A 25,888-nucleotide genomic window follows, 5' to 3' on the forward strand; every position below is an offset into this window, starting at 1 on the left:
TTTCCGACATGAATAACAGACATACATAACATATTAAATGAAAATAACAATGAGCTTGTGACCTGGAAATAAAAGTTTATATGTTAAAATGAACACATATTGGAGCAGGCATACAAATAGGAACATCAAGAACAGTGATAACATCATCGAGTTTTCCCGGCTGTACGGCCAGTCTACACGCGCACGGTTCCACTAGTTGATACACCACTGTAAAATAGTTAGTTGTTTCAAAAGTATAACTTAAAGGGTAATCATATACATTGAAGTAGCAAAATTGTAAGTAGCAAAATATACAAGGGAATAACAGCTTTGTACATCGATGTGTAGGTTGTAAAAAACTTATTATTAATCTAGCACGATAGGAAAAATCCTTGGAAAGTATTGCTTAGAGAAGGTTTGGTATGTATCATGTTATTTTGATATTACACCTATCATTTTAAAAGAATGTTAATTGAAAAAGTAAAGTCGTAACACCTAAACAAAATACTTGCCTGAAAAAAAAAAACCCACAATTATTTGTATGTGTTCAACAGATGTCATATAAATTTGAAACAATCATAATTAGATATAAGCCCATGTAATTTAATTTAATAAAGTGTTACTTTAATAAAAAAAAGTCCGCTGAAATCTTTCTGGTATTTGAATACCATATCTTGTCCAGTGGGTGTAAGCCATCCCACTGAAAACAAAAGTCCTTTTCCGTTAAGACAAAGGATAAAAGATATTCAGTGAAACATCTTATAGTTCTCAATTTCTTCTATTTAAAAAAGAAGGTATTATTTACACAATGAATATCTACAAGAGGGACCTTTCCTGGTGCGGATCAGCCTTCTAAATTCCAGGTAGTTTTGAGATCACCTTATTTCGTTTGGGAGGCTGTTCCATACATGACTGGCCTCAAAGCGGAGAGTTTTTCCCCTATTTAGTTGTTCTTACTGGTGGAACTTCTACACAGTTTTCGTATCTCAGATTAAAATTAAATGTCTTAAAAGTTGCAAGGTTTTGAATATATTCTTGTGAGATACCATACAGAGATTTGTAAGTTTTAATAGCAATGTATCTTACCCTGCTCAAATGTAATGTTAAAATCATGCGTGTCTAGTACAAAGAATCTAGGAGTAGGATTGTTATTGATCCCAGTAAAAATGGAAAGTTGAACAATCATCGCAACGTTACTTCCTAACTCCAATACCCATTATACTTTGTAAGGGAGTTCACTGTGTAGGCAATTGGGTGATTTATAAAGTTCCGTTGCGCATTTCAGAAACATTTTGTACAATAGGGCATAGCTTTGTTTATAAATTCCAAACTAGAATTTGTACAACAAAACTCAGCTTACATATTTTCTTGTCCTGCAGTAAGCTGCCGTGGTTTTAAGATGTAAGTACAACATGTGGTATAACAATTCAATACTTCTTATGATATAGAAATATTTATATAAAAAATGAGCACTGACTTTTAAAATTTAGCGTTTGTTTACACTTGGTAACTATTGTAAAAAAGTGGGTGGGGTAATGCCAATCCATACTATGAGAGTAAATATGTCGCATATACATTTAAACAACATAATTCTCTTCATCATTGTGTAATATTATGTAATAATATTTTGGTAGACAGTCTGCTTCAGAAACTAGATGGCACTGATTAAATCCTCGGTTCCCTCTTACTGAGACATATCCATAATTATTATTATTGTTCTAAGATGAAAGCACATCAAAAAGCCCACATTCAAAAAGGCACAGTACTAGAGAACCAGTACCAGAAAGGCCCAGTACCGGAAATGCCCAATTATAATAACTGTCTTTGAATTATGTTGTTTTCATAAACCTATGTGTTCGGTAATTGTTATTGATTGAATCAGAAATTAGCATTTTGCATCATATTGGGATACAGAAATAGCTTAACCAGCAAAACTCAAAATACTTTTTTATTAATTGTATATCAGTGTTCATCTTTTGTGAGTGGTATAACACAAACTTTACCATTAAAAAAATACACAGCCAGGGTTTCCGCCAGGAATTTCATAAGGCATGTCGGAAGGGGAGGGGTGTCCCCTTCCGACATCGATTTTTTTTATTTTCGTATCCAAAATGGTGCAATTTCCTGCATTTTAAACAAGTTTACAGTTATGTTTCTATGATTTAGAATTACCAACTCAAGTCCGACTAACATTAAACATATTTGTGAAAAGGTTTAATTTGTTCTCTTCATTAATTATTGGTATTTCTCAAGTTTTCCGACGATATTGATCGACTCATGTTTCGTTTAGTGCGGGTATTATTTTTATTGACACCGTTGACATCACAGCAAAACGTGTAAAGCACGCTGCATGCTGGAACACAAAAGAGCCCGGAGCAAAGCGACTGCTCGTGGGTGTATTCGTATTTAAAGCTGCAACAGCAAATATTTTAAAGCCGGGTCGGCTAAATAATAACTTAAAGGGAATGTAATGTGTATTTTCAGATTTATTTATCTTTTTTCTAAATAAATTAAAAGAACGATAAAATAATCAAAGTTTAATAATAAGCAACACAAAATATAACTTTACACTAAACTAAAGACGGGAACGGTACTCAATTACATACGACGACATAGCATAACCATTGTTTATAATAACACAGATATCTTAACACGGTTCTCATTTACAATTTAATAATTGGTTAACAAACGGACTCGGGATTAAGAAACAAAATAAAACGACACATGATTTATGTTACCGAAATCAATTAACACTTATTGTTTACTTTGCGTTCATAGATGATTATAGGGATGAAGGTCGCAATTACGACAGTGGTGTTTTTCACACATTCCCATTTTGATAAAGAATTGGAGGAGCTTGGTTGATTACACTGTTGAACCTCACCGACACGCCTTCATGCTGTCGTCGATCCTGAATGGCTGATACAAATGCCGTAATAGTCCCGACACGCCTTCTGGCTGTCAGTCAACCGTTGCAACCGTTGCAATCGCAACAAAATTGTGTATTGTCAAAACTGATGATTGTTTTGATAAGGATTGTCGCTACGCGGATTAAAGCATGTCGGCATAATTAACGCGTGTCGGTAATTAGCCTTGCCAGCGGAAGGCACGTCGGGCCCGACAAGCCATAAAGGGCTGGCGGAAACCCTGACAGCCTAATTCGATAAATATTTTATCTACGATCTTTGCTAAATATTCCGATGTCCAGAGCTCCCTATTCGGGTAGTTGTCCAAAAAGGTCCCTATCGCCCTGTCTTCTTCTTCCTTAAAAAACTAACCATGATTCATCAGGGACAAAACATAACCATCAATAGGACATTTTAATTATTATCATTATCACCTCATTAAATACAAACACTGCTAATCCTGTAAAATTAAAAGTCAAATCCACTCCAACACAATATTGGTGTGTTTTTTATTTCAAAGTGGGCCTTTCAAAATTTGGCATTTCTGTTACTGGGCGTTTTTAGATTGACACCTTCTCAGACTAAAGTCATAAATTGCATTAAGTCAGTCAGTCAGTAGCATATTTTTTCCTGGTAAATATTTGTGTGGTTTTAACTTGCATGTACCAGTAATCCAGTATGAAATTTCAGGAAAGGTTTGTGTTAGAATGATTTGACTTTTATGTTATGTTGCCAAGTAATGAAAGCTCTGTACAGTTTGACTTTAGACTGAAGAGCAGCTTTTATTGTGACAAACATAGATACAGATTTAAAGTCTACTGAATACTGTGTTATTTCCCAGTCACTGTATCAGTGGTCGAAATTAGCACAAGCCCGTAAGCCCTGCACTAGTAAAATGTTTTCCGAGCTTGCTCTATTTCTGAATTTCATATAGCAGGGCTTGTTCAAAAATTTGATCTCAAACAATAGTATAAGAAATCAATCTTGTTCTTTCATAAGCTTAATTTCGTTGACTGCTGTACAGTTACCAATAATATTTTTTCCATCTGTCTTATTACAGGAGTTTAACAGACAGATTATGACTTTGCTTATGAACGTTTTAATCTAATATCCTTTTTTTCTTCAGGGCTAGCAGACCTAAAACTGGACAGAGGCCTATAGGGACAGGTATTATATACTATCATATAGATTTTATAGTTATATAAACCTAGCATTAACAATTGACTTCTTTTAAAGTACAGTTCAATGAGATCTGAGACTTAATAGTACCATGAATTTATGACTTGAATCGAGAGAATTTCAGGTTTTCCTAGTACGGTTCAACCCCAACAAACATTGACATAAAGTCATTGATATAAAAATTAATTTTTAACTATTATACTTCATTTAATGCCTACTCTTGATTGATTCTAGCTGCTGGGAGGCAACCTGGCACCGCCACAAGACTGACAACGGCAATGGTAAGGTCCCACAGTGTATTATATGTTGATCCATGCTGGAAATCCTTATCTTGCCCACAGGCAAAAATAAGAAAAAGTACCCTTATGGAACTACTTTTTTCTTCACTCCACACAAAAGTCTCAGTGAAAAAAAAATGTTTTATTATATTTTGTTTATCTGAGGTGGCAGAAAAAGGCTAAGCATCTACCATGGCTGCTCATGTAAGATAAGTTCATCCTCAACCTCTAGCTGGATTTCTGCGGAAACTCAGTTAAAAAACTACGCTCAGCTTGGGATAAAATCTTATTGTGTGGTGGTAGAAGATACTTATAAACTCCATCATAGAGACATTTTTAGTTTTGTAAACAGAGGCGCAAGTGCAATAATGATCAAATGCCCTCCCTGTGAGTTACTTTATATGGGAATGAGAAACGTCATTTGTATAAAACAGCTGAACGTTATCTTGCCATTTGGTAAATGATATAGAAGTGATATGGAAAGGTTTTTAAAAAAGATTTCTTACATATATTCTTAAGTACAGTATACTGTACAGTGCAGGCATGTTAATTGTATTAATATTGTACCTGGTACATGTAATATAATTGGCATCCAGGAAATGAACATTTTTTACAGAACCCTGGAACAGCCAGACCTGGCACTCGGGGAGGAGCAGGTGCAGGGGGTGTTGGTATGTCTTTCACTTGCTTTATTTCAATATCTACTTTCTTGAATGCCTGTTGAAGCCACTGTTGCTGATTAATTTTAATTAAAAGCATTATTGTTATGTGTAATTTCTAGGAAAAATGGGAATTCTCAAATAAAGTTCAAACAACGTTAGTTTCCCAATCATAAAGACCCTGATCCCCTTACCAACATGGTGGAAATGCACACTATCATTGGCAATCATGTTGATGATTGAGGATAATCATTTAAGAATAAAATAGAAACAAATATCTGATTGTATTTATTTCAGCACTGAATTCCATGGTGACGGTTGTCGACAGGCCAATGACACAGCAGGGTCTTGGAGGAATGAAGACAGCTGCCAAAGGTGGGTCACCATTTGATGAGACAGGAATAAGCTTTCTATTGCTTATTTAAACATACAATGCTGTGTTATGGCTGTTTTACATTGTAATGTGTTGAAAAATCTGTTTAATTGACTTATTGTTTAAAGCTGCACTCTAACAAATTGATCACATTAACAACTTATTTTTTGTCTCAGAATCAGCTGATTTTGCCATCAATGCTTTTAAATCAGTTAATAAGATCACTCACAATAGAACAGATCTGAATTGATTGGAATTCTGCCAAAAATTTCATTTGTCTCAAAGCACTTGTAAACATCAATTTTGGATCGTAAATTTTGAAAACTGAAATTTGATCTTTAATCAGCAGTCTTATCATTTATGCAATATTTTGTTTATTCCAAGACAATGAAATTAAAAAGTTGTCAAAACAGTCTATCTGTGAGAGTGCTTATTTTATTCTTCATATTTTTCACATACAAAAAAGTAATGTTGTCCAACGTGTTCTTGTTTTATTTTCAATGTACATGTATCATACTTTTTTATGAGGTGGAATCACATGATGTTTGAACAATTTATGTAATATAAGAAATCTCAATTTCCCATTCTTTCCTGAAAATCCTTAATCAATTGGTCCAAAATTAAAAAGTATGAATTTACTAAAAAAAAGTTAGTTACTATTTCATTTAAACAGTAATGAATGCTTTTAGTCTGCGTTTTTTTTTTTTATTCATTTTGAAATGTACAATGTATATATTTTTTGTAGGTCAAGCAGGTGATGGATTTATACTGTAGAAAAATATATCATAATTATACTCTAAAAATATCTTTGTTTATCTCCACCAAACACAGTTATTCTTATCAACTAAGATATTGTAGTTTCATAAAATAGCTGCCTTACTATCCCCTGCCACTTTTATTGATAATTATACCCCAACTTATATATATCTTGGGGCTATGTAGAAGTTGCATTTCATGATTCGTTTCGTCGCATCCTGTCTCGTCATTTCAAACAAATCTTGTGTCATATGTACCTGCTACATACTTGAAACTCATAGGAATGTTAGTCAACATTGGCTGATGTAAATCTGCCATTTCTTTTATAGTTCTATATGTACATGTATAACAAGAGGAATTGCTCTTGGATAAGTAAAAAACTGTATGCATTTTATCTACACCCATGAAACTTCCATCAGAATGTCAATCAGCATAGCTGTGGTACACCTGCTATTTCTGTCACATTCCACTTGGGCTAGAGTTGTTGTCCTTGACATAGTTAAATAAAAATGGGTTGAAAAAGCTTTGTCTAACGCATCACAATACACAATGATTGTAACAAAAATGCTAATGTTGTCAATTCCTAAATGCAACATTGACCCATTCTTCTAACTGGGTGACACACAGGGGGGTATTTATCACTGCAATAGCTCTAGTTACTTATTGTACATAGTCGGTAAAAAAAGTAATTATATTGCTGGCTGTTAGTGCTTTTACCAATGCCCCTAGTTTAGAAAATAGTGTATGCTTTCGAATAACCATAATTATGTTTAGGATGGGGATGGCATATCATCATGGAATTATCTATTTATACAGCCCACGATTTCCAGAGCTCAGTTTTTGTTTATAATAAATCTATTAGTTATTGAATACTTGATTAAAGTATTCAATTATGATTTAAAATTGTAATACAATATTTAAATAATTATTCAAATTACAACAACCAAAAATACTTTCCAACAAAAAATAATGCTGTAGAAAGAAATAATTAAGTTCTGAATGCACTAATCTTTGCTGAGAGTAATGAAAAATGTATAATAGACATAGTGAAAGTACAACATGCACGTTCATAACGCTGATACAATGCAATGTTTTCAGGGCAGAGACAAGTGCATGACAGGACGTACTACTTGGGTCTCGTTCGAAGCAAGATCAATGAACTCAACACAGAAACCGGCCGTCTGAATAAGGAGATTGAGAACGTCAGTGAGGAGAATTCAAGCTACCTTACTTATGAGAAAAGGTGACGGGTCCTTATGGGTCCTTATGTACGGTTGCAAAGTTCTAGCAGTTAGCTAAATGCCTGGTTGATTTTTTATATTCTTCATAACTCTAAGATACTAAAATAATGTTGTTGTTTAATTCACTTGTCAAGTCTTAATCAATACGACTTCACCTAACGCACCAGTTTTCTATCAAATACTACAATCATGTTTGAATGTTAGACAAAAGACTGAAGAGTTCTTTGTCTTAGATAATATTCTCATTGAAGTTTTTAGGGGAGCATTTGGCTCCTGATAGAATTGAACATAATTAGTTTTTATCCGGCACTAAGATTATAACCAATATTTCCATCAAATGAGATCACTTATCGGCCTCCAATAAGTACCGTGCTTAAAATTTAAAGAAATGCTCTTAAGATAGGACATCATAATTTTGTTCCCTGCTTTCTGAAAACATGTTATAATCTAAGCCAGTAAGAACATATTATGTAAAATCTTTATGGCTAAGGAAGGGCTTACTCGCTTCGCCTTTCTTAATCATTAAGTTTTAACATATGTTCTTAATTATATATCAATATATCTATATTCCCCAAATAGGAGAAAATAATACAGGTTGTAAATGTTACTTACATGTATGTGTATTATACTTTATAGGGCGGAGATTCTGGCTAGTGAGATTAAAGATCTACAGGGAGAACTTGGTGACTACAACACTGTAAGTAGCAGGAGATTGTAGTATAATTGGTGTTATATTATGGTCTAGAGTCACTTTATATTCAGACAAATCACTGAGTGATTTTTTACTGATATTTCATTCACTTAGCTAAATATAAAATTAACTGATTTCTAATATACAGCATACATGCACGCATTTTTGTGAGACTTGGAGTATGTTTAAACAGAATATATATATGTAATGTTTAATTTTTCTGTGATCCATTGGAACCAAGAAAAAGTACCATACAGTCAAGACCCGACCTGTCGAAATTGTCAAGATGTTAGGAAATACTTGAGATAAGAAACATTCGACATAACCGAAACAATACATTCACTATAGTCAGAATTTAATACAAGATGCATTTATAATAGTTCAAATAGGCAGTTATGCCTGTTCGTTTTCTACATACATTATAGAGAAATTTTTCAACTCTGTTGAATTTACCCTTAACATAAATTCACTCTTTCCTGACACACACTTGAGCAATAAATGTCTTTTCATTAAATACATACAAAAAATAACTTCATTAATTATCACTAACCGATTATCCATCAAATTATAACAGTTTGTCATTTTGACATGCTGCAAATGGTCATGAAACATTTTCACCTTCAGTTCAACCTATATTTTGTCATAGTTTGAAAGAAGTTAGTATTACTTCAATATAGCAAATATTCAAGATAATAAAATCTGCATAAGCAGATTTGTTCATAAACAAACAGAAGGAATAGATTCTGGAACAGTAAAAAAGTTTGACATAACCAGAACATTGAGAAAACAGAGTTCAGCATACATGTAACAGCTCTCAACTGTTATGATATCATGCCTTAAATATTGAGTGCATTTTAGATTTTGATTTCGTAGAAATTCACTGATTGCCTTTGAACCTTCAAAATCCAAACTCCAACTAGCTCTGTAACTTATATATACTATGTTAGTACAATGTACTCTACTTTTTTTGATGTTCCAGTTGGTGGACAAGCTGACCACAGATGAGGACATTCAAGATGTAGAGTTTGATCTCAATGATGTAAGTGACCGAGGGAACAAGGGGGAAGTTGGCTAGAATAGTTTATCAAACTAAAATACTCCCAAAATAATAAGTAATATGATTTGTCCGCAGAACTTAGAATTGTTCCAGTGAAAACAATTTGCATGTTTGAATAAAGTAAACAGGTTACATTTTGTTTGTTACTTTATTTGTTGTTTGTATTGACACTCTAGACTGCTTCAAATTTGACCTCAAGAGATCCCTCAAAGCCAGTTTTGCTTCTCTGGCAGAGTGCCTAACCCCCCTGGGCCTAAATCACTCCCCAAAACCCATTACTAAAAGGTTTCAGCCCTTCAGCTGCCATGTCAATCATATCCCTTTATGTCAGTTGAAAATTAATGTCCATGTCTTTACACAGTGACACATGTTAAAGTGTTTTTTTCATATTGTCAGTGTTATAATCTTTTAAAGTTAATTAATCTGTCATTTTTGTAATTTGATCACTATCTAACTACCTTGCTAAAGTAAAGTTAAACATCTTTATGTACTGAAATGAGTTTTCAATGAACATAAAATTTAAAGAAGTTAATATCAAGTCAGTATAATTATATACTGGTTGTTTCCCTTTAGTTGATAGTTATTTTCTTTTGTTCCAGCTTCGAGCAGCAAATGAGAGGGAGGCACGAAAAATTGAAGACCTGTTTGAAGTTAGACAAAAGTAAGTGATATCAGATCTTTATATAGATTTAAGTCTGATTGTACAGTTTGTAACAAAAACCAATCATGGCTTGATTTAACAGTGTTTAACAGTAATAGATCTGCTTTTCAGATATATTATTTCATTAACTTCTGGTTAAGTAGCTATTAATTTGTGTATATATAAGTACACTGAAAGACTTTTAAGATGGAATACATGTACTTGCTCCAAGAATCTTACTTTCATGAGGAATTTACTGGGTTGAATATTTCTTTCTTTATCAAAAGTAATTTTCCAAGCACTTGTATTGCGTTTTTAAAGTCTCAGTATACCACTAATGTCTTCTAATCCAAATGATTTAAATCAATTCCATGAAGTTTGCTTTCTGCACAATAAAAAAATTCACTATAAAATATACTTTAAGTTTTTCATTTACAAATGTTGACTCTATTAATTGCTCTTACATCACAATTGTTGAGCGCTGCATGCATCATAAACTGTTAAGTGCCTTCCTTGTGTTTTCAGGAAAGAAGAACAGATAAAACAGGTTGAAACAGAACTGGATCAGGAGAAACGCATGGCTGACAATCTCGTCAATGATATGGTAGGTATTGGAAAAGTATTTCAATTCCCTTTGTTTAAAGTATATAAAAAAATGTAAAAAAATCATATACCCGAAAAGCTAAAATTTGCCGTCCTTCCTAGTTAGTACATACGACAAGCAGAGAGGGGAAGCAAAGGGTTGGCAACCTCGTTAATGACATGGCCCAAGTTTCTTGAAAATATTCAAGTATTTACTCCATCATTTGCTCAAGTCATTAAACCATATGATAACCTGGTGTGGTTCAAAATCTGAAATGTTTTTCTTCCAAATTTTATCATTTGTTTATGTTGATAAAAAAATGTTTAAGAACATGCAATAAGCATAAGTAATCACTCAAAAATTTAAGTAATACTTCAATTGTTTTATGCATAAATGACTTTTTTTGGTAATATGTAGGCAAAAAGTAAATAGAATTAAGATTGACAAAATGAATGTCTTTTTCTCTTACAATATTCACCCGGTATGAAGAGAATTTTCAAGAAACTGTGGCATGGTTTATGGATGTATTAAAATTCTCTTTATATAGATGCATGTAAGGTTTTGTTTTATAAATCTAATTGGAAGTTTTATTTAAATAGAAATACTAAATAATATAATTTTCAGTTTGAAGATTTTGATAATAAATGTAATTTGATCATTGCAGGACACAGAAATGCGTCAGAAGTATTTCCGGTTGAAGGACATGAACGAACACATGTTAAAACAGCTGGAGAGCGGTCAACAGGAGCTGGACGTCCTCAACTCAAAGACAGAAGGGCTTAATGAGGTCAAATATTCAGATAAAATAAATAATCATTCTAATTATTTATTATTTCAAAATAAATATCTTTATTTCTTGGAAAAATTAGGATAGCATTATGCCTTTGTTTACATGTTGCTAAGCGCACAGTGCTTCTTTGTTGAAGTGTTTAATCTTACCTCAGACTGGTTCTTATCAGATTTTACATATATTTAGTGACACTGGTACAAAAGAAGTTAATAGTACTGTAGACTGGTTGGTGGGGAGTTTATATAGTTAAATGTTTTTTTAATTATAATATGATCACAGACACTATAAAGGCTGTGAAACCATTTTGACCTATGTCAATATTTTAACCATAGTTTTACATTTTTAATATGTTCTCTATGTATGCGTTCTTAAATGGTAAAAAAGTTGTCAGGTTTTTTTCTGAATATTAAAAGATATGAAGTAACTAAGTAACCAATAATTTGAAGTGTCATCATAGACTGTTAAGGTTAGTACGAAAATGGGACAGTCATGTCTCACGCTATACACTACCTGAGCATTGGGTGTTATGGGAATCATTGTTAGAGATATAATTTCCAATTCAAGTTCATTCATTTTCTCCAAATTGAAATGTACATGGTGAGCTATACATATTGCTTTTAGATATATAACGTTTTAAAGTCTTCTCAATACATACCAAACCAAAACTTGCAACTTATATCAAAATTAAATGTTAATCAAACTTATGCAGGCCCATTAAAACCTTTCCTACCCATTCCAGGAGCTGTCAATGTCACAGGTGAAGCAGGAGGCTGTCCGTCTGTACGAACAGCTGAACGAGCTTGAGATGAAACGAGACAGCCTTGTTGAAGAGGCAAAGTCAACGTCAAGCCCCGCGGAAGAGAGGGAAAAACTGCTGAAACAGGTGAAAGAGGACAATCAGGAGATCGCCAGCATGGAGAGACAGTTAGTTTATAGTTATTTCTTTAAGCTTGATTGTAAAGAAAGCTGAAAGCTTATAGAATCACTCTTGAGTCTGTTTCTTGGGTAGAAACTAGTATTGGTGTCCATTTTGAGAGGGGGTGAGAAAGTATCCCTGGTGGGGATGGAAACCGCAACCTCTTAGGTGAGCGGCGGACACCAAAACCACTAGACCTCTCTTACCCTATAAAGAGAGATAGTTAGTTACCCACCTTGGAAATATGTCTTTCAAATACATAACACCAACTGATTTAAATATTCATAATCTAATATTACTAAAAAATGATTTTAAGATGCAAAAGCATTGGGTGTAAGATATTTACTTTCAATAAAGTCAATGTAGATAAAGCATTAATTAAATTAGGAAATTGACTAAGGAAAGTAAGGAAATGATTTGAGATGTTTTATGAATAACGGCCCAGGAATTGGAATTGATAGTTTCATCTATTAAACAAGCTTGTAAATTAGCATGAACGTACATGATCCGATATTTAATGGTGTCTTGTTAGTAAGAATTGACTTAATCACACAAACAGGAGGACTTTTGATTTCTAAATGTTTCAGCTGACCATATTAAAAAAACACACAATACAAATGTATAAAGAAAGTGACGTCAACTTTATATAATATTTATATTTCATATTGTCTCATTCTTTACTAATTAGATAATTAACAGTAGGGACAAAATGCAAAAAGAAATTGAGAAAGAAATGCATCATAAATTAACTATAACTATTCCCACCTTCATTGTATATATTACATATGACAATATCTTCCATTGTATATATTACATATGACAATATCTTCCATTGTATATATTACATATGACAATATATTCCATTGTATATATCACATATGACAATGTATTCCATTTTATATACTACATATGACAATGTATTCCATTGTATATATCACATATGACAATGTATTCCATATATTCCAGGACCAATGAGTTCCGAGAGAAGATTGAGTCACTTCAGGAGGAGATCCACCAGCTTGATATGGATATAGAGGAAAACCAGGGTACAGATACACAGATTTTACTCTTTATAACAAGGCTGATTTATAGGCGTCTTCCCATCTGAACATTTCTTTAAAATCATGCATCTCTCTAGTTGCCTGTGGAAATTCCATTCTCCTAACAGGATTGTACAACCTATTTCCGCCAACTTGCGTATATTAAGGACTTCTGCCTCAAGTCAAATAGAAAAACCATTTAGATAAACATATTTGAAGAATCAGGGTTAAGTTAAGTGCTGGAAATAAGTGTTTGAGAGAATTGTAATGCTCCAATATGTAACCAGTAGTAACCTCCCTTTAACCACAAAATCACTTATTTCAGTGTTCATATTTTCCACTTTTTTTGCTACTTGCTTCCCCTTAACCAGAAAAGGATTTGCTAATGTTATGTAAGGGTTTTAGCTAGGAAGTTCAGGAAGGGTGCTGCTCCCTGTTCTCTTTTGGTAGCACCCTTCTGCCCTTATGGGGTCCAGCAAGTCCACCCTTCTGCCTTAATAGAATGAAATGCTTAAGACTGTCAAATATTTCCGTATGTTTATTAAATCCTACAAAAATATTATAAATACATACACTCTACATATTTGGCAGTTGAAACCTAATAATAATTCACTAGTACTGGTTGCAACCCAGAAAACTGACTCAAGGGTGATATATACCATTATTAACAGGAGTATTCCACAGTGAATTGTACCTCAGTACCTCAGTAAAACTCCTTATCTAATCAATCCTTAAACCAATTGTCTCATTGTCTTTATATGGCCTTTTTACTGGTAGGCAAGGTAACTTATTTGAATGCATGGAATCCCTAGTCAAGCTGCAAGGGGCCTTAAACTTCGCAGGCAGACTAAAAAAGAGATAATTCAATGCCGTTAAAGCTGTTTTGACAATAAAGCTACATAAATTTTACCTGAAAAGTTGACTTGAAAATCATTTTTTACCGTGAAAGTTGCCTTGACAATCAACCTAGAATATTTTTTATTTTAAAAGTTATCCTGACAATCAAGCTAGAATAATTGGTGTAAACCTTATACTGTGTTTTCTTTTTTAGGTGAGAGAAATCAGAAGTACAAGGAACTCAAGAAGAGGGAGGAGACCATGGATGGTAATCTTTACTTTCAGACTAGTTAAATTTCGTATGAAAATTAGGACTGCAAAAAAAATATTTCTGTGAAAAGCCCAAATCAAATCAATTAACCTGTTGATCACCTGAAGAGTTCTCAAAACCCCTTTGATCCACCAGCTCAGTCATGTTAACTTTGAGTAGGTGAAAATATGGCCAAATTTTCTATAATAGACAAGAAATGGAAATTATAGAAAAGTAAATTTTATAGTCTGATAAATGTTGCCAGTCATAGTGGTCATATCTAAACATTTAAGATTTTATGATTATGTTTAATTTAGCCCATTTATTCAACTGACATTTTTGGTCTGAAAAGTGCAGTTGACAAATATCAATCTACCATCAAGATGAAATTCTTTTGAATAAATGAACTTTAAAAAAATGTACTTAAACTTATTAAAAAAATATGCGACATGCGTGTATTTTGTTCATATTTCAACTAAATTCTAGTGAATAAACTATGAGATAATTTTTTTCAGAGTTCCTGCAGACTTTTGAGCAGACAAAGTCACAGGAACATGTGAGTTAAACTTTACCACTACATAACCAATATTAGCCTCCCTTTAATCACAAAACTAGTAATTTCAGTGTTTATATTTTCTCATTTTATGGTGACTTATTTCCCCTTACTGATAATTAAAATTAGACATGATTTGTTTAATTGACTTACTAGCTAAATCCAAAAAAAAAAAATGATGATTGGGAATCAGGCCAAAATTTATTATCTATTATCAGGGATTGAAAATCTATCAATGATCGATTCATTAAACTAAATATATGTGTGCATGTACAAATAGCTGTTCGTTTTGTTACTACAAAATTATATTCATTGTCGAAATTGAACAACCTGGTCTAGTGCTCTAGAATTGATCAAATTTACAAACAAAGACCATAAGCTCAAATAAAAAAAAATGGTAGTTTTATTATAAGCTTTACCATTTAAAGACTATGCGAGCTATACTACTCACCTTGGGTTGGCATTGTCAATTTGAAACTTTATACAATGACTCCAAACCATCCAACCTAATAAACTAATGAAGTCAGATTTATAATTATCTTGCATGTAATGCAAATTGTGGCTCTTTATTGTTCCATTTAGAAAATGTGGTTAAAAACGGTGAAATAGTTAATGCTCATATAGTATATTACTATTACTATATATTATTATTATATTACTATTATTTGAACATAGAGTGATCAGGCTTGTTAAAGAAATTTTAAATTATGATGTCAGGTTAAGGTGTGTGCTTCTCACTATAAAGGTCATGGGTTGGAGTCTATCAGTGGGCACTTCCTTGAGGCGTCTGAATATAGATATCAGCACTGGTTCTTCCCAGGAAACCTAGTACTCAAGCGCAGTTTATAGGCAACCAGCATTCATAACTCTTAACAGTTAAATGAAAGAATATCACCTTTAGGCCAGAACTAAAAATACCTTTTACTTCTCTGTCCATTTACCCACATTTTAGGTATGGATTGATAGGTTGTGTCTATTTTTCACTTTCCTACCCCTTAATTCTGAAATGATTTATATAAGGCTGAACAATCCATATGTTGATTTTGGCCTTACATAACAGGAAAGGTGTATTTATGTTTTTTAAATGTGTTTCTACATGTAAAAGCCATTTATTTTAAACTTTCTTTCCTTTCTCTTTCAGCAAAGGATTGGGGAGTTGGAACAGAATGTAGTTAGCATTCTTGAACATATCAGTAGGGTAAGTCATTAGAAGATAGAGGTACAGGATTTATACAGCACACTCATGGTTAACCTTGGGGTCTCTGATCATTATACTGGGTCCCAATATATGGTTTTCACTCAATGCAAGTCTTTTTAGGAGTCCCAGGTATGCAAACTTATTTGAAATGGGAGTCCTTCGCTTCACCATTGATTCAGGGACTCCAATTTTCTGTGTCTAGGAAATCCCTTATAGAACCACAATGATATAAAAGAAAATGGCTTGATTGGGAAATAAGTTTGACTTCATTGTAGTGTTTGCCTTGCCCTAGGTTTTAGACCGGTGGCAGACCTCTGATATACTGAATTGCATATTATTTAACTCTGTAGATACTAACTGTAATACTGGATTGTACTAATAATGACTTGGTGTTCATTGAAAGGACTACACAGTCTATATTGTGAAGACTAATATAATGATTTTAGAAAAAACTTACATATATTTTATAGCTTTCATGATGGTCCCAAACAGATGTAGAAATGCTTGACCTAAGATTGTTTTGGTTTGTAGATGTAGGGGTTTTAGTTTCCCTTTAATCACAAAATTAGCTATTTCGGAGTTAGCATTTTGTCATTTTGGGGCTTCTTACCTCCCCTTAATTAGACATGATTTGTTCATTCTAAAAACTAGCTTGATCAAAGAAATATTCTGAATATAACAGATGGGTTATGATATTTTCTGATAATTTCTTCTTTTTGCATCAGTATTGTTTTGTTATGTGCAAATTCATTTAATAAAACCTTAAATAACAAAAATGTATAGTAAAACTTTCAATTAAAAATTAAATTATAAAATTGGAAAATTGTAACAATGTCTGCATTTTCTATTTCAGAACATGGGTCGTTTCCAGGCTTTGCCTAGCCAGAATGAACTTGCAGAGATGAAAGAGGACCTTGCATTTAAGGAGGGGGAGATGAAAAAGTCTGAGTTCACATCGGTTGGGCTTGGTCAAGGTAAGGCTGTTGTTTCTACTACTGTTTTGAAAACCTTGTACAGGTGAAGTTTCACTGGTATAATCCATAAGGTGGTTTTGTTTTTTTTGTCTGTGGATTAGCAGATTTCCACAGATCTAATGGCTCCAGGGACCCAAAAAAAGAGTTTAATGGTATCTTTTCATTGTGTCTTTATGGCATTGGTATTGACACTCCAACTTGCGTTAAATTTGAAGTCAAGAAAGCATCTAAAAAAAAGTTTTGCTTCTGTGGCAATGTGCTTTTGAAGCGCCGGAAAATATGTTAGGGTCCAGTCTGGCTTGCAATCCAAACACAAGATTGATTCTGAGCTATCCATGCTTAGATGATGTTAAACACTATGATAACCATTTTTTAATTCAAAACAATCTCATACCATACATATGAGAAAAAGACATTATGTGACAACCCAAGTGGGAAATAAGTGGACCAACTAGAGAAAATGAAAAAAATGAACACAGAGCTTAATATAACATAGAGATTGCTACCAGAGTGCCTTTTTATGTAAAATATTCAGCAGCAAATGATGTAGTTTTTATTACTCTTATAGAGAATGAGAAGCTACGAGATGACCTCGAAAAAGTGGAGCAACTAGAAGACAAAATTAATACGGAGCTTGTCATGCTGAAAGAGAAGATCGCTACCATGGAAACGGAACTGGTCACCTTCCGTGACCTTGACTCACTGAGGCGGAAATCTGAAGAAAAGAAACAGGTATTTATTGTTTGCTTTTTAGGTTTATTAAATATAAAGCTTATCCCTTCTCCAAAGGGGTTTCCTGAAATCTTGCCATCTAATCTTTTATAAATTATATAAGTTATATTCTGACAGCATCATTGCATATCTATTCTTTTTCACTTGTAGTCTAAAATAATGTGATTTTGACCCATCTGCTTTTATTGTCGAAACATGTCAGACACATAGGGATGACTTCGTCCAGAGTGTGCAACATCATTCTCTCTGGGCTGTAATTTGGCCATGCATTGAGAGATTTTTAAATAATTTAGAACAAATTATTCAAATAAGAAGCTGCATGTAGAATGCAAAACCCATATTGGTAGATCGAAAGGTCATGGTCTCCGTGTCATTGGTAAAAATCCTTGTATTGAAGCATATGTGGGCTCAAACTTGGCCATGCGTTAGGGGATTTTAAAATAACTTGGCGCAAACATTTTCTGTGCGAAACCTGAGTATCGTGTTCTTTACGGATTTCAATTTGTGAAATGTCAAGGTCACAATTAAGGATCATTGGTTAAATTTCCTTGTATTTTTGCTTGTCTGGGCTGTAACTTGAGGGATTATGAAACAACTGGTCACAGATGTTCATGACTTGGCACAATTGTTCACCATGATAATTGGATGTAGACCCACGCAATATGCCACACTCTTGGGTCTTCATGGGGTATTGAAATCACACTTCCCAGGTCAATTGATTACACTTGAAGGTTGATTGATGTGCAGTTGTATGGTATTTAAATGTGAAGTAAAAATGACTGTCCATCAAATGCTATAGATTTTAACTAAATTTCAAGGTCAGATATAGGGGAAAAAATCAGGATCATCATTAACCCTTTTATATTCATGATGGTATAAATTTGGTTCATCAATGATCGTTGTTGCTGACAGTCGACACACTTGATTTACAGAAATCTATTTTTTTTGGAAATGGCACTTTCATATGATATCCATGGTGTTGTTGTTATGGTCGTCATGCACAAACTGTGACAATAGCTTAAAAACCATATCAACATTAAAAATCCAACTTCATACTCCTGTTCATATGACATAGGGAATTTGGTTGGAAGCAAGTCCCATTCCTCTGACAACTGTTTTTTTTTTAATTGTTGGCGGAGCTCCTGTTTTGCTTTATGTGGTGCATATTAGAATTATGATAGGCTTAAAACTGGTATTAACTTTATTACACAAAACTGACCTATTCGATATTTTTCCACAGAAACTGCAGTCGGACCGTGTAATCCTTGCGAAGAGGAAGGAAACGTTTAAACGTACACTAAAGCAGCTCAACAGTACATATGAATCTCTAAAATCAACGCTTAATGATAACGAGACCTTCACTCAGGTAAGCTTGATCTGGTGATGCATTCATTATTGATCTTATTCTTATCCTTAGACATGCCTCAGTGATTCGATTCAGCCTATTGGTCAGCTTAATACACTGGCCAATCAAAACACTTAGATTCTAATCTTGAAATTAAGTCTATGTTAGTTGTTGAATATGACCCCTGTTATTTGTATACATTGCCTGCTTTGAGTAAGGCTTGCAAGGCAGATTTGACCAAAAAGTTGGAAAGTGAGTTGTAAAGGCCTACAACTTAAAGGGCACAATATAGGGTTACACTCAATAAATGCACAACAAAAAATATTTATTTTTATGTATTAGTAACCAATTTGACTCTAATGATCCAAAACCAAAAAAGCATATGAATTGTGTACAGGTAAAAACGAACTGTGCCTTCATAAATGGGGTTCTCAATTAATAGCTACGTGGCCACAAATTTCCCAGATAAAAAAACGTCAAAATATCACTAATATTTTTATATCTGATTTAATGGCTTTGATCATTTAAGTAAAATGAGTTAAACTTAATAATTCACTTAAATTCATATGTTTCTCTTATGCATCTATCAAATGTAAACCTACATGTATACTGTGCGCATTTAAAACAATATGGAGAATTATTGTATTTTTATCTGATTACGTAGAGGATAATTGTTTGCTTCAGTGTAAGATCGTAATACATTTCACCGAGTGAGCCCCAAAAGCTATATTTAACTTGGCATAGCCACATTTGAAATATTTACTTTTCGTGTTCATGAGGTGAAATATATTGCGATCTTTACATTGCAACAATCAATTTTTATTTTTATTTTATGCTTCTAAAAAGGATTTTGAATGAATTGAATTGAAAGCAGGGTAAAATTTCAAAACAGTGAAAAGAAATCAAGATGTTATTTCACCGTTCTAATAGCATTTTTAGCTCGACTATTCGAAGAACATGGAGAGCTATACTACTCACCCAAGCATCGGCGTTGGCGTCACACCTTGGTCAAGGTTTTGCGTGCAAGCACACATAGGTTAATATCTCAGCAACTACTTGAGGTATTGCATTGAGACTTTATACGATGGTACTCAACCATCCAACCTACTTAATTAACCAAGTTAAATAACTCTAGTTTGCGTTTAATGCAAATAATAGGCCTTGAGATATTGCATTGAGACTTGATACAATGGTACTCAACCATCCAACCTACTTAATAAACCATGTTAGATAACTCTAGTTTGCATTTAATGCAAATAATTGCCCTTTATTATTTGACTTAGAAATTCTGGTTGAGGTTTTGCGTTTAAGCACACATAGGTTAATATCTCAGCAACTACTTGAGGTATTGCATTGAGACTTTATACAATGGTACTCAACCATCCAACCTACTTAATTAACCAAGTAAGATAACTCTATTTTGCATTAAATTCAAATAATGGCCCCTTTTTTATTTGACATAGAAATTCTGGTTAAGGTTTTGCATGTAACCACTTTTAAGTCAATACCTCAGCGAATACATCATGTATTGCATTGAAACTTTACACAGTGGCTACCAACCATTTAACCTTCTTCTTTAATCAAGTAAGATAACTCTATCTTTCATATTATATAATTTTTGCCTCTTTATTATGCGACTTAGAAATTCTGGTTAAGGTTTTGCATGTTAGCACACATAGGATAATAGCTCAGCAAATACTTGATGTATTGCATTGAGACTTTATACAATGGTATTCAACCACCCAACGCAATTGAATAACCAAGTTAGATTATGCAAATAATGGCCCTTTATTATTAGACTTAAAAATTCTGGTTAAAATTTTCAATGTAACCACATTTATGTTAATATCTCAGCACATTATGTATTGCATTGAAATCTAATCTAACAGTGATCCATGCATGTTTCGCCAAAACTTTTCAATCCTTACACTGAAAAGCAGCGGAATAGTCGAGTGCGCTGTCTCTGTGACAGCTCTTGTTATTTAATCTCTATAAACCACCGGAAAGCATATAATAAATTACCATACATGTACCGCTAATACTAAAGGATAATTACTGTGCTCTTCAACTGAAACCTATATTACATTGATTTTGATATTGAAATCTCTTTTGGACAAAAATGTTTTAATGAGATTTGTCTTTTAGTCGGCAATTTATAAAATGTAAGTAACTTTTACTTTAGACTTTAAACCATTTCAAACACCAGTAATAAAAGGTAATCTTTTATTTCAGCTGGGAAATTTGGAAAGAAAATGGCAACACCATGAACAGAATAACTTTGTGATGCGAGACTGTATCCTTTTATTGACTAAGCAGACGGGGCTAGAGTTAACAATTGATCTTCCATACTACCTGAATTGCTCATTTTTGTACCTTGCAAAGTCTTCTTTGAGGGTTAGGGCTAGGTTATCGTTGTGTGAGAGCACTCCTTGCTTAATCCTAAAGCACCACACTGTACCACATAGTGCTGTGTGAGAGCACTCCTTGCTTAAGCCAAGAGCACCACACTGTACCACATAGTGTGGTGTGAGAGCACTACTTGCTAAAGATGAGCGCTGAAAGTGCCAAACTGTACGACATAGCCCTATGTGGGAGCACTCCTTGCTTAAGCCGAGAGCACCACACTATACCACATAGTGTGGTGTGAGAGCACTACTTGCTAAAGACGAGCGCTGAAAGTGCCAAACTGTACGACATAGCCTTGATTATCCTTTGATTATCGCGCGGCAGTCAATCCACAGCGCAATCATCATTATCAAGTTAACACAACATCACAGGTGCAATATTTAACGATGCACCGTCTGTCAAAACAAAGTGACAAAGTGACATGCGATTCGCGAATTCCTAATACACAAAATCATTTTGACATGTTTGAACAAATATACGTCCGGTTTTGTGAGGTAAAATTACGTTGGCAACTAACAAATTTTCTCGATTTTTTGTCCGGTATCCGGAATTCCGAGGTTCCGGTTTTGTAGGGATTATTTTACATTGAAAATAGAAGGGGGAAAACCGGGAGTCTGAAAAAAGTCCGGTATCCTGAGGATTCCGGTTTTGTGGAGATCCGGTTTAGTGAGTTTTCACTGTATATGACATGCCTCTCAATCTGAATTGACATAAGCAAATTTTTAGAACTGTTTTTGAGAATTTTAAGCAGGAAATTACCTTTTAGGTTATTTATTTTATCATATCCTTCAGATATAGGCTATTACAGAGTAAAAGTATTAGTTTAAACTTATTTATTTTCCTACAATTTGGATTTATTTGGCAACAATTTAGAAACAAGTTATTTCAACTCTATATTAATCACTCTCATTGGCATTATGTTACACGAGAGCGTGTTCTTGTGTTAGGAAACAGGAGTACCCGGAGAAAACCCATGTGTCTGGCTTTGCTGACCACAAAGTTTTCATTTAACATGCATGTTCATGACTTTGGAATGATATATACTACATAAAACTTTAATTTCACAAGTTTGTTAGCTACATTAGCCAATTTATTCAGATTTTAACTACCGGTATACATGAAAACATGGCCTCTGGCTTGATGATCCAAATTCAATGTCTAGGTACTGGGTTTATAAGCTTTTCAAAACATATAAAATTATACATTAATTGGTTAATTAAGGTTTCAACAAAAACACATAGAAATTGCTACACGAGTGTCCTGGGGCCTCGATTTGAAAACCAATCCTTACCTTGGCAGGATTGGTTTTAAACATGTATTTATAATAGCTCATTTAAAATTGTCAACAACAGCAGTTTTCAATTTCCTTAAAATAATTTTACTGTGGAAAAAATAGCTAGCTACATTAGCTTATCCAGTTGCTAGAGCTAAATATCATCCTTACAGTAGAACTTATAATCTTAAAATATTGTGGTCGCTATAAAATGGGTTCTTGGTAAAATAATGGTATGGATTAAGTTTACAACATATTGGCCTAACAAAATAGTTTCCAAATGTTTGTACATTTTACATCCATCAAATCATGGACCCCTTACTGTAGTCATGGACATAGGTTCTTGCTCTGTTTCCTTAATTCACCAAACAAAATATGAACTTGCATTGCATACATGCCATATTTCTGAGAGACTTCCCAGGGGATTTTGGTCTGAATTCCAAGGGATTTTCATATTACGCCAGGAGATTTTTAAGCAGCAAAATTTAGTGCAATATCTTCATTTATGATATAAGAATAAATACAGAAACACTCTAATTGCAATAATTTTTGGATTTAGTCATCATGGTCCTTCATGGAATTTCACACTCATAATATTATGGATGCTTTCCTCTGTCAACCTTGAGTTAGTTTAAAATTCCAGGTGATATGGATCCCCCCGCGGGGGACCAGGGGATTGATCGGAATTCCGGGGGATTTTTCACCCCGCCGGGGCATATGGCATGTATGCATTGGCTACCATGGTTAATATTTGATAATTCCTTAACCTGAACCCAGTCATCAATGCAAAGACAATGGAGTGCAACTACCGGCCGATCAGCAAGCGTGTCTTCAGCGGTGTGACCGACTATAACCAACAGCTGCAAACACAGATGGCGAACAACCCAAGCATGTAGATGTTATTTGGCATACATTCTGTGGGCTTGGATAAAGCCCAAATTTTGGAAAAGTTCTTCAGCTTCGCCTCTTATGACATTCATCAAAATTGATTAATTTTACAAAAAAAACACAACCTAATGTGGTTATCTTCGACATTGGGCCGAGTGCTCAGAACTTTGTTAAAGTTAACAATGTGATAAATGACATCATTGTTAACGTGATATATTTGATAATGCAGTAGTACAGTTGAATCAGTTGTCCCAAATCTTGTAAGACTTACAAAAAACTCTTAAGCGATGTATTACATCAGTAAGTAAGATTCAATGGGTTATACACATTGGTATCAATTTATTGTAAGTTTTTGACCATTTTCTTTTTTTCTTGCATTTGTATCATCTGGTGACTAATCCCTTTATGGTCTGTATTATAACGCCATGTGTTACTTGTAATTTTAACTTCTGATGTGAACTGATAAAAAGTGAAATACATCAAACTAAATTAAAGAGGTTACCAGTACCTTTTTTTATGACGATGACTCAAAAGAGCTATTTTGGAAAGAGTTTATTATTCCCACTATAAAGAATAATTATTAAACATGGTTTTGGTTGTTTTAATGTGCTAAGTTCAGCCTACAATGTTATAAGTTTATCATATTTTTTTATTTATTTTTTTGGCTGTAAGTGGTAATTGAAGCTTTATTTGAAGCAAGGCTTTTGTTGTTCAACATTGTCGTTTCATTGCCAAATATTAAAGGGGAACAATATAGGTTTATACAAAATAATTACAAGGCTAATATCTTTTTAACTGTACATAAAACATATAATATGTTTTTGTTTTGTTTTGTTTTGATTATTAGAATCATATGAGTTAAACATGATAATGCTTATAATTAGAACAAAAACATTTTTTGCATCTATCTGGTTTAACCTATATTGTGTGGCTTTAAATTTTTTGTTTATATGATTTATAAACATGACTACATTCCATTGCAAGAAGGATATTCTTGTTAGAATAGTGATATAAGTCATTTTATAAAAATGTTTTCAGAGTGAGGAATCGCGTGACCTAAAGGGGTTGTCACATGGGTCATGCCAAAATTTCAATTTGACAGAATTTTGTAGAATGATGCAATGCTGAAATTTTTGCAAAAGTTTGCATCATTAAAAAACAAAGAAAATCTTAAATATTTCAAATGTATAGGAGCAGAAAAAAGCATAGTCTTTTATGGGCTAATGGATATTATCATATTTTTTTGGTCAAAAAAGTTATTTAAAAATTTAAGTCACTCACTGGTTTCTTTACATAGGTTGTGACCCGTGGCGACCCATGTGAGAACAGCTTTAAGTCATGTGATTCCTCACCCTGTATTAGAAATTCTTTCAATGAAAAATTTGTATAGTCGTAGGATTTAAATACATTGAATACAATACGATCATTATGTTGGAAATATTGCAAAAAAGAAAAGTTTGGAAAATGAAAATGTGACTTAAAAGGGAAGCTTGAAATCACACACCAGTTAAATTCTGTCATGATTTTTGTTTTAGTTATTTGTATTTCTTATTGTTTGAAGTTGGATGACTTAATGTAAGTTGGATGACTTACATGTTTAAAAACGCCTTATCAGAGAACGTTCATCACAATTGTACTTTATTTCTTTACCGTCCAAATGAACATGTAGATCTGTGATATTGTAAAAACATATTTATTCCATTTGATTTGCGAATAAATTTTGTATATCAATTAATGTCTTAGTGAATCGTACCCCCCCCCCCCCCCCTCCCCCCCAAAAAAGGTAAAAGAAATATATAAGAAAGCTTTTAAATGCTCTTTTATTATAGTCCTTGTTAAAATACCAGGGCCTTCTGAAGAACAATATTCAGATGCAAACAATGCTGCGAGTAGGTGCAGTTGCTGGAATAGCTCCCCATTCTTTTCTACTCCTATCAAATTTATTTCAAGATTTTTTGTGTGTGTTTTTAAAGACCCGTTCATAGAACTGGACGTATTATGGTTCAACCTGTGGCGGACATTCAGTGTCCAGTATGTTGTTAGCTCGGTAAAAAGCCTCTGTCCAATCATCACCATATTTGGTCAGAATGTGCATTGGCATAATATCTTGGACAAGTTGGATATCCTGCCATGTAGCTCTAGTCATTCGAGAGTTATCGCCCTTTAATTATTGAAATAACTTAAATTGGTCTTGTCTGCTCAATGACTTTAGAATGCTATGTCCAATCATTTCCGAATTTGATCAGAATGTTTATTGGCAAATATCACAACAACTCGATAATCAGCCATATCGCTCTAGTCACCCGAGAGTAATCACCCTTAAATTAAAGAAATAATAAAAAAC

General features: G+C 33.6%; 1 protein-coding gene across 1 annotated transcript; it reads left to right on the forward strand.

Moving 5' to 3' along the window:
* The first annotated feature begins 1,296 nt into the window (after positions 1 to 1,296).
* On the forward strand, positions 1,297 to 25,275 carry LOC128215512 (intraflagellar transport protein 74 homolog). The gene is made up of 21 exons (XM_052922195.1): positions 1,297 to 1,380; positions 4,012 to 4,052; positions 4,299 to 4,345; positions 4,959 to 5,013; positions 5,299 to 5,376; positions 7,229 to 7,373; positions 8,008 to 8,068; positions 9,042 to 9,101; positions 9,719 to 9,780; positions 10,285 to 10,363; positions 11,007 to 11,129; positions 11,872 to 12,056; positions 13,015 to 13,094; positions 14,140 to 14,193; positions 14,691 to 14,731; positions 15,870 to 15,926; positions 16,780 to 16,900; positions 17,469 to 17,632; positions 18,873 to 18,998; positions 21,210 to 21,270; positions 23,434 to 25,275. Coding segments are annotated over exons 1-21 (1,761 nt in total). The 5' UTR covers positions 1,297 to 1,378; the 3' UTR covers positions 23,553 to 25,275.
* The last annotated feature ends 613 nt before the right edge of the window (positions 25,276 to 25,888 follow it).

This window comes from Mya arenaria, chromosome 13 (assembly GCF_026914265.1).
Source record: "Mya arenaria isolate MELC-2E11 chromosome 13, ASM2691426v1".
NCBI classification, from domain to species: domain Eukaryota; kingdom Metazoa; phylum Mollusca; class Bivalvia; order Myida; family Myidae; genus Mya; species Mya arenaria.

Bases quoted from the DNA above. Each gene is read 5' to 3' on its own strand.
- LOC128215512 (XM_052922195.1), top strand. The intron at 10,364-11,006 runs GTAGGTATTGGA...TGATCATTGCAG, and splicing joins ACAATCTCGTCAATGATATG to GACACAGAAATGCGTCAGAA. The intron at 11,130-11,871 runs GTCAAATATTCA...TACCCATTCCAG, and splicing joins AGACAGAAGGGCTTAATGAG to GAGCTGTCAATGTCACAGGT.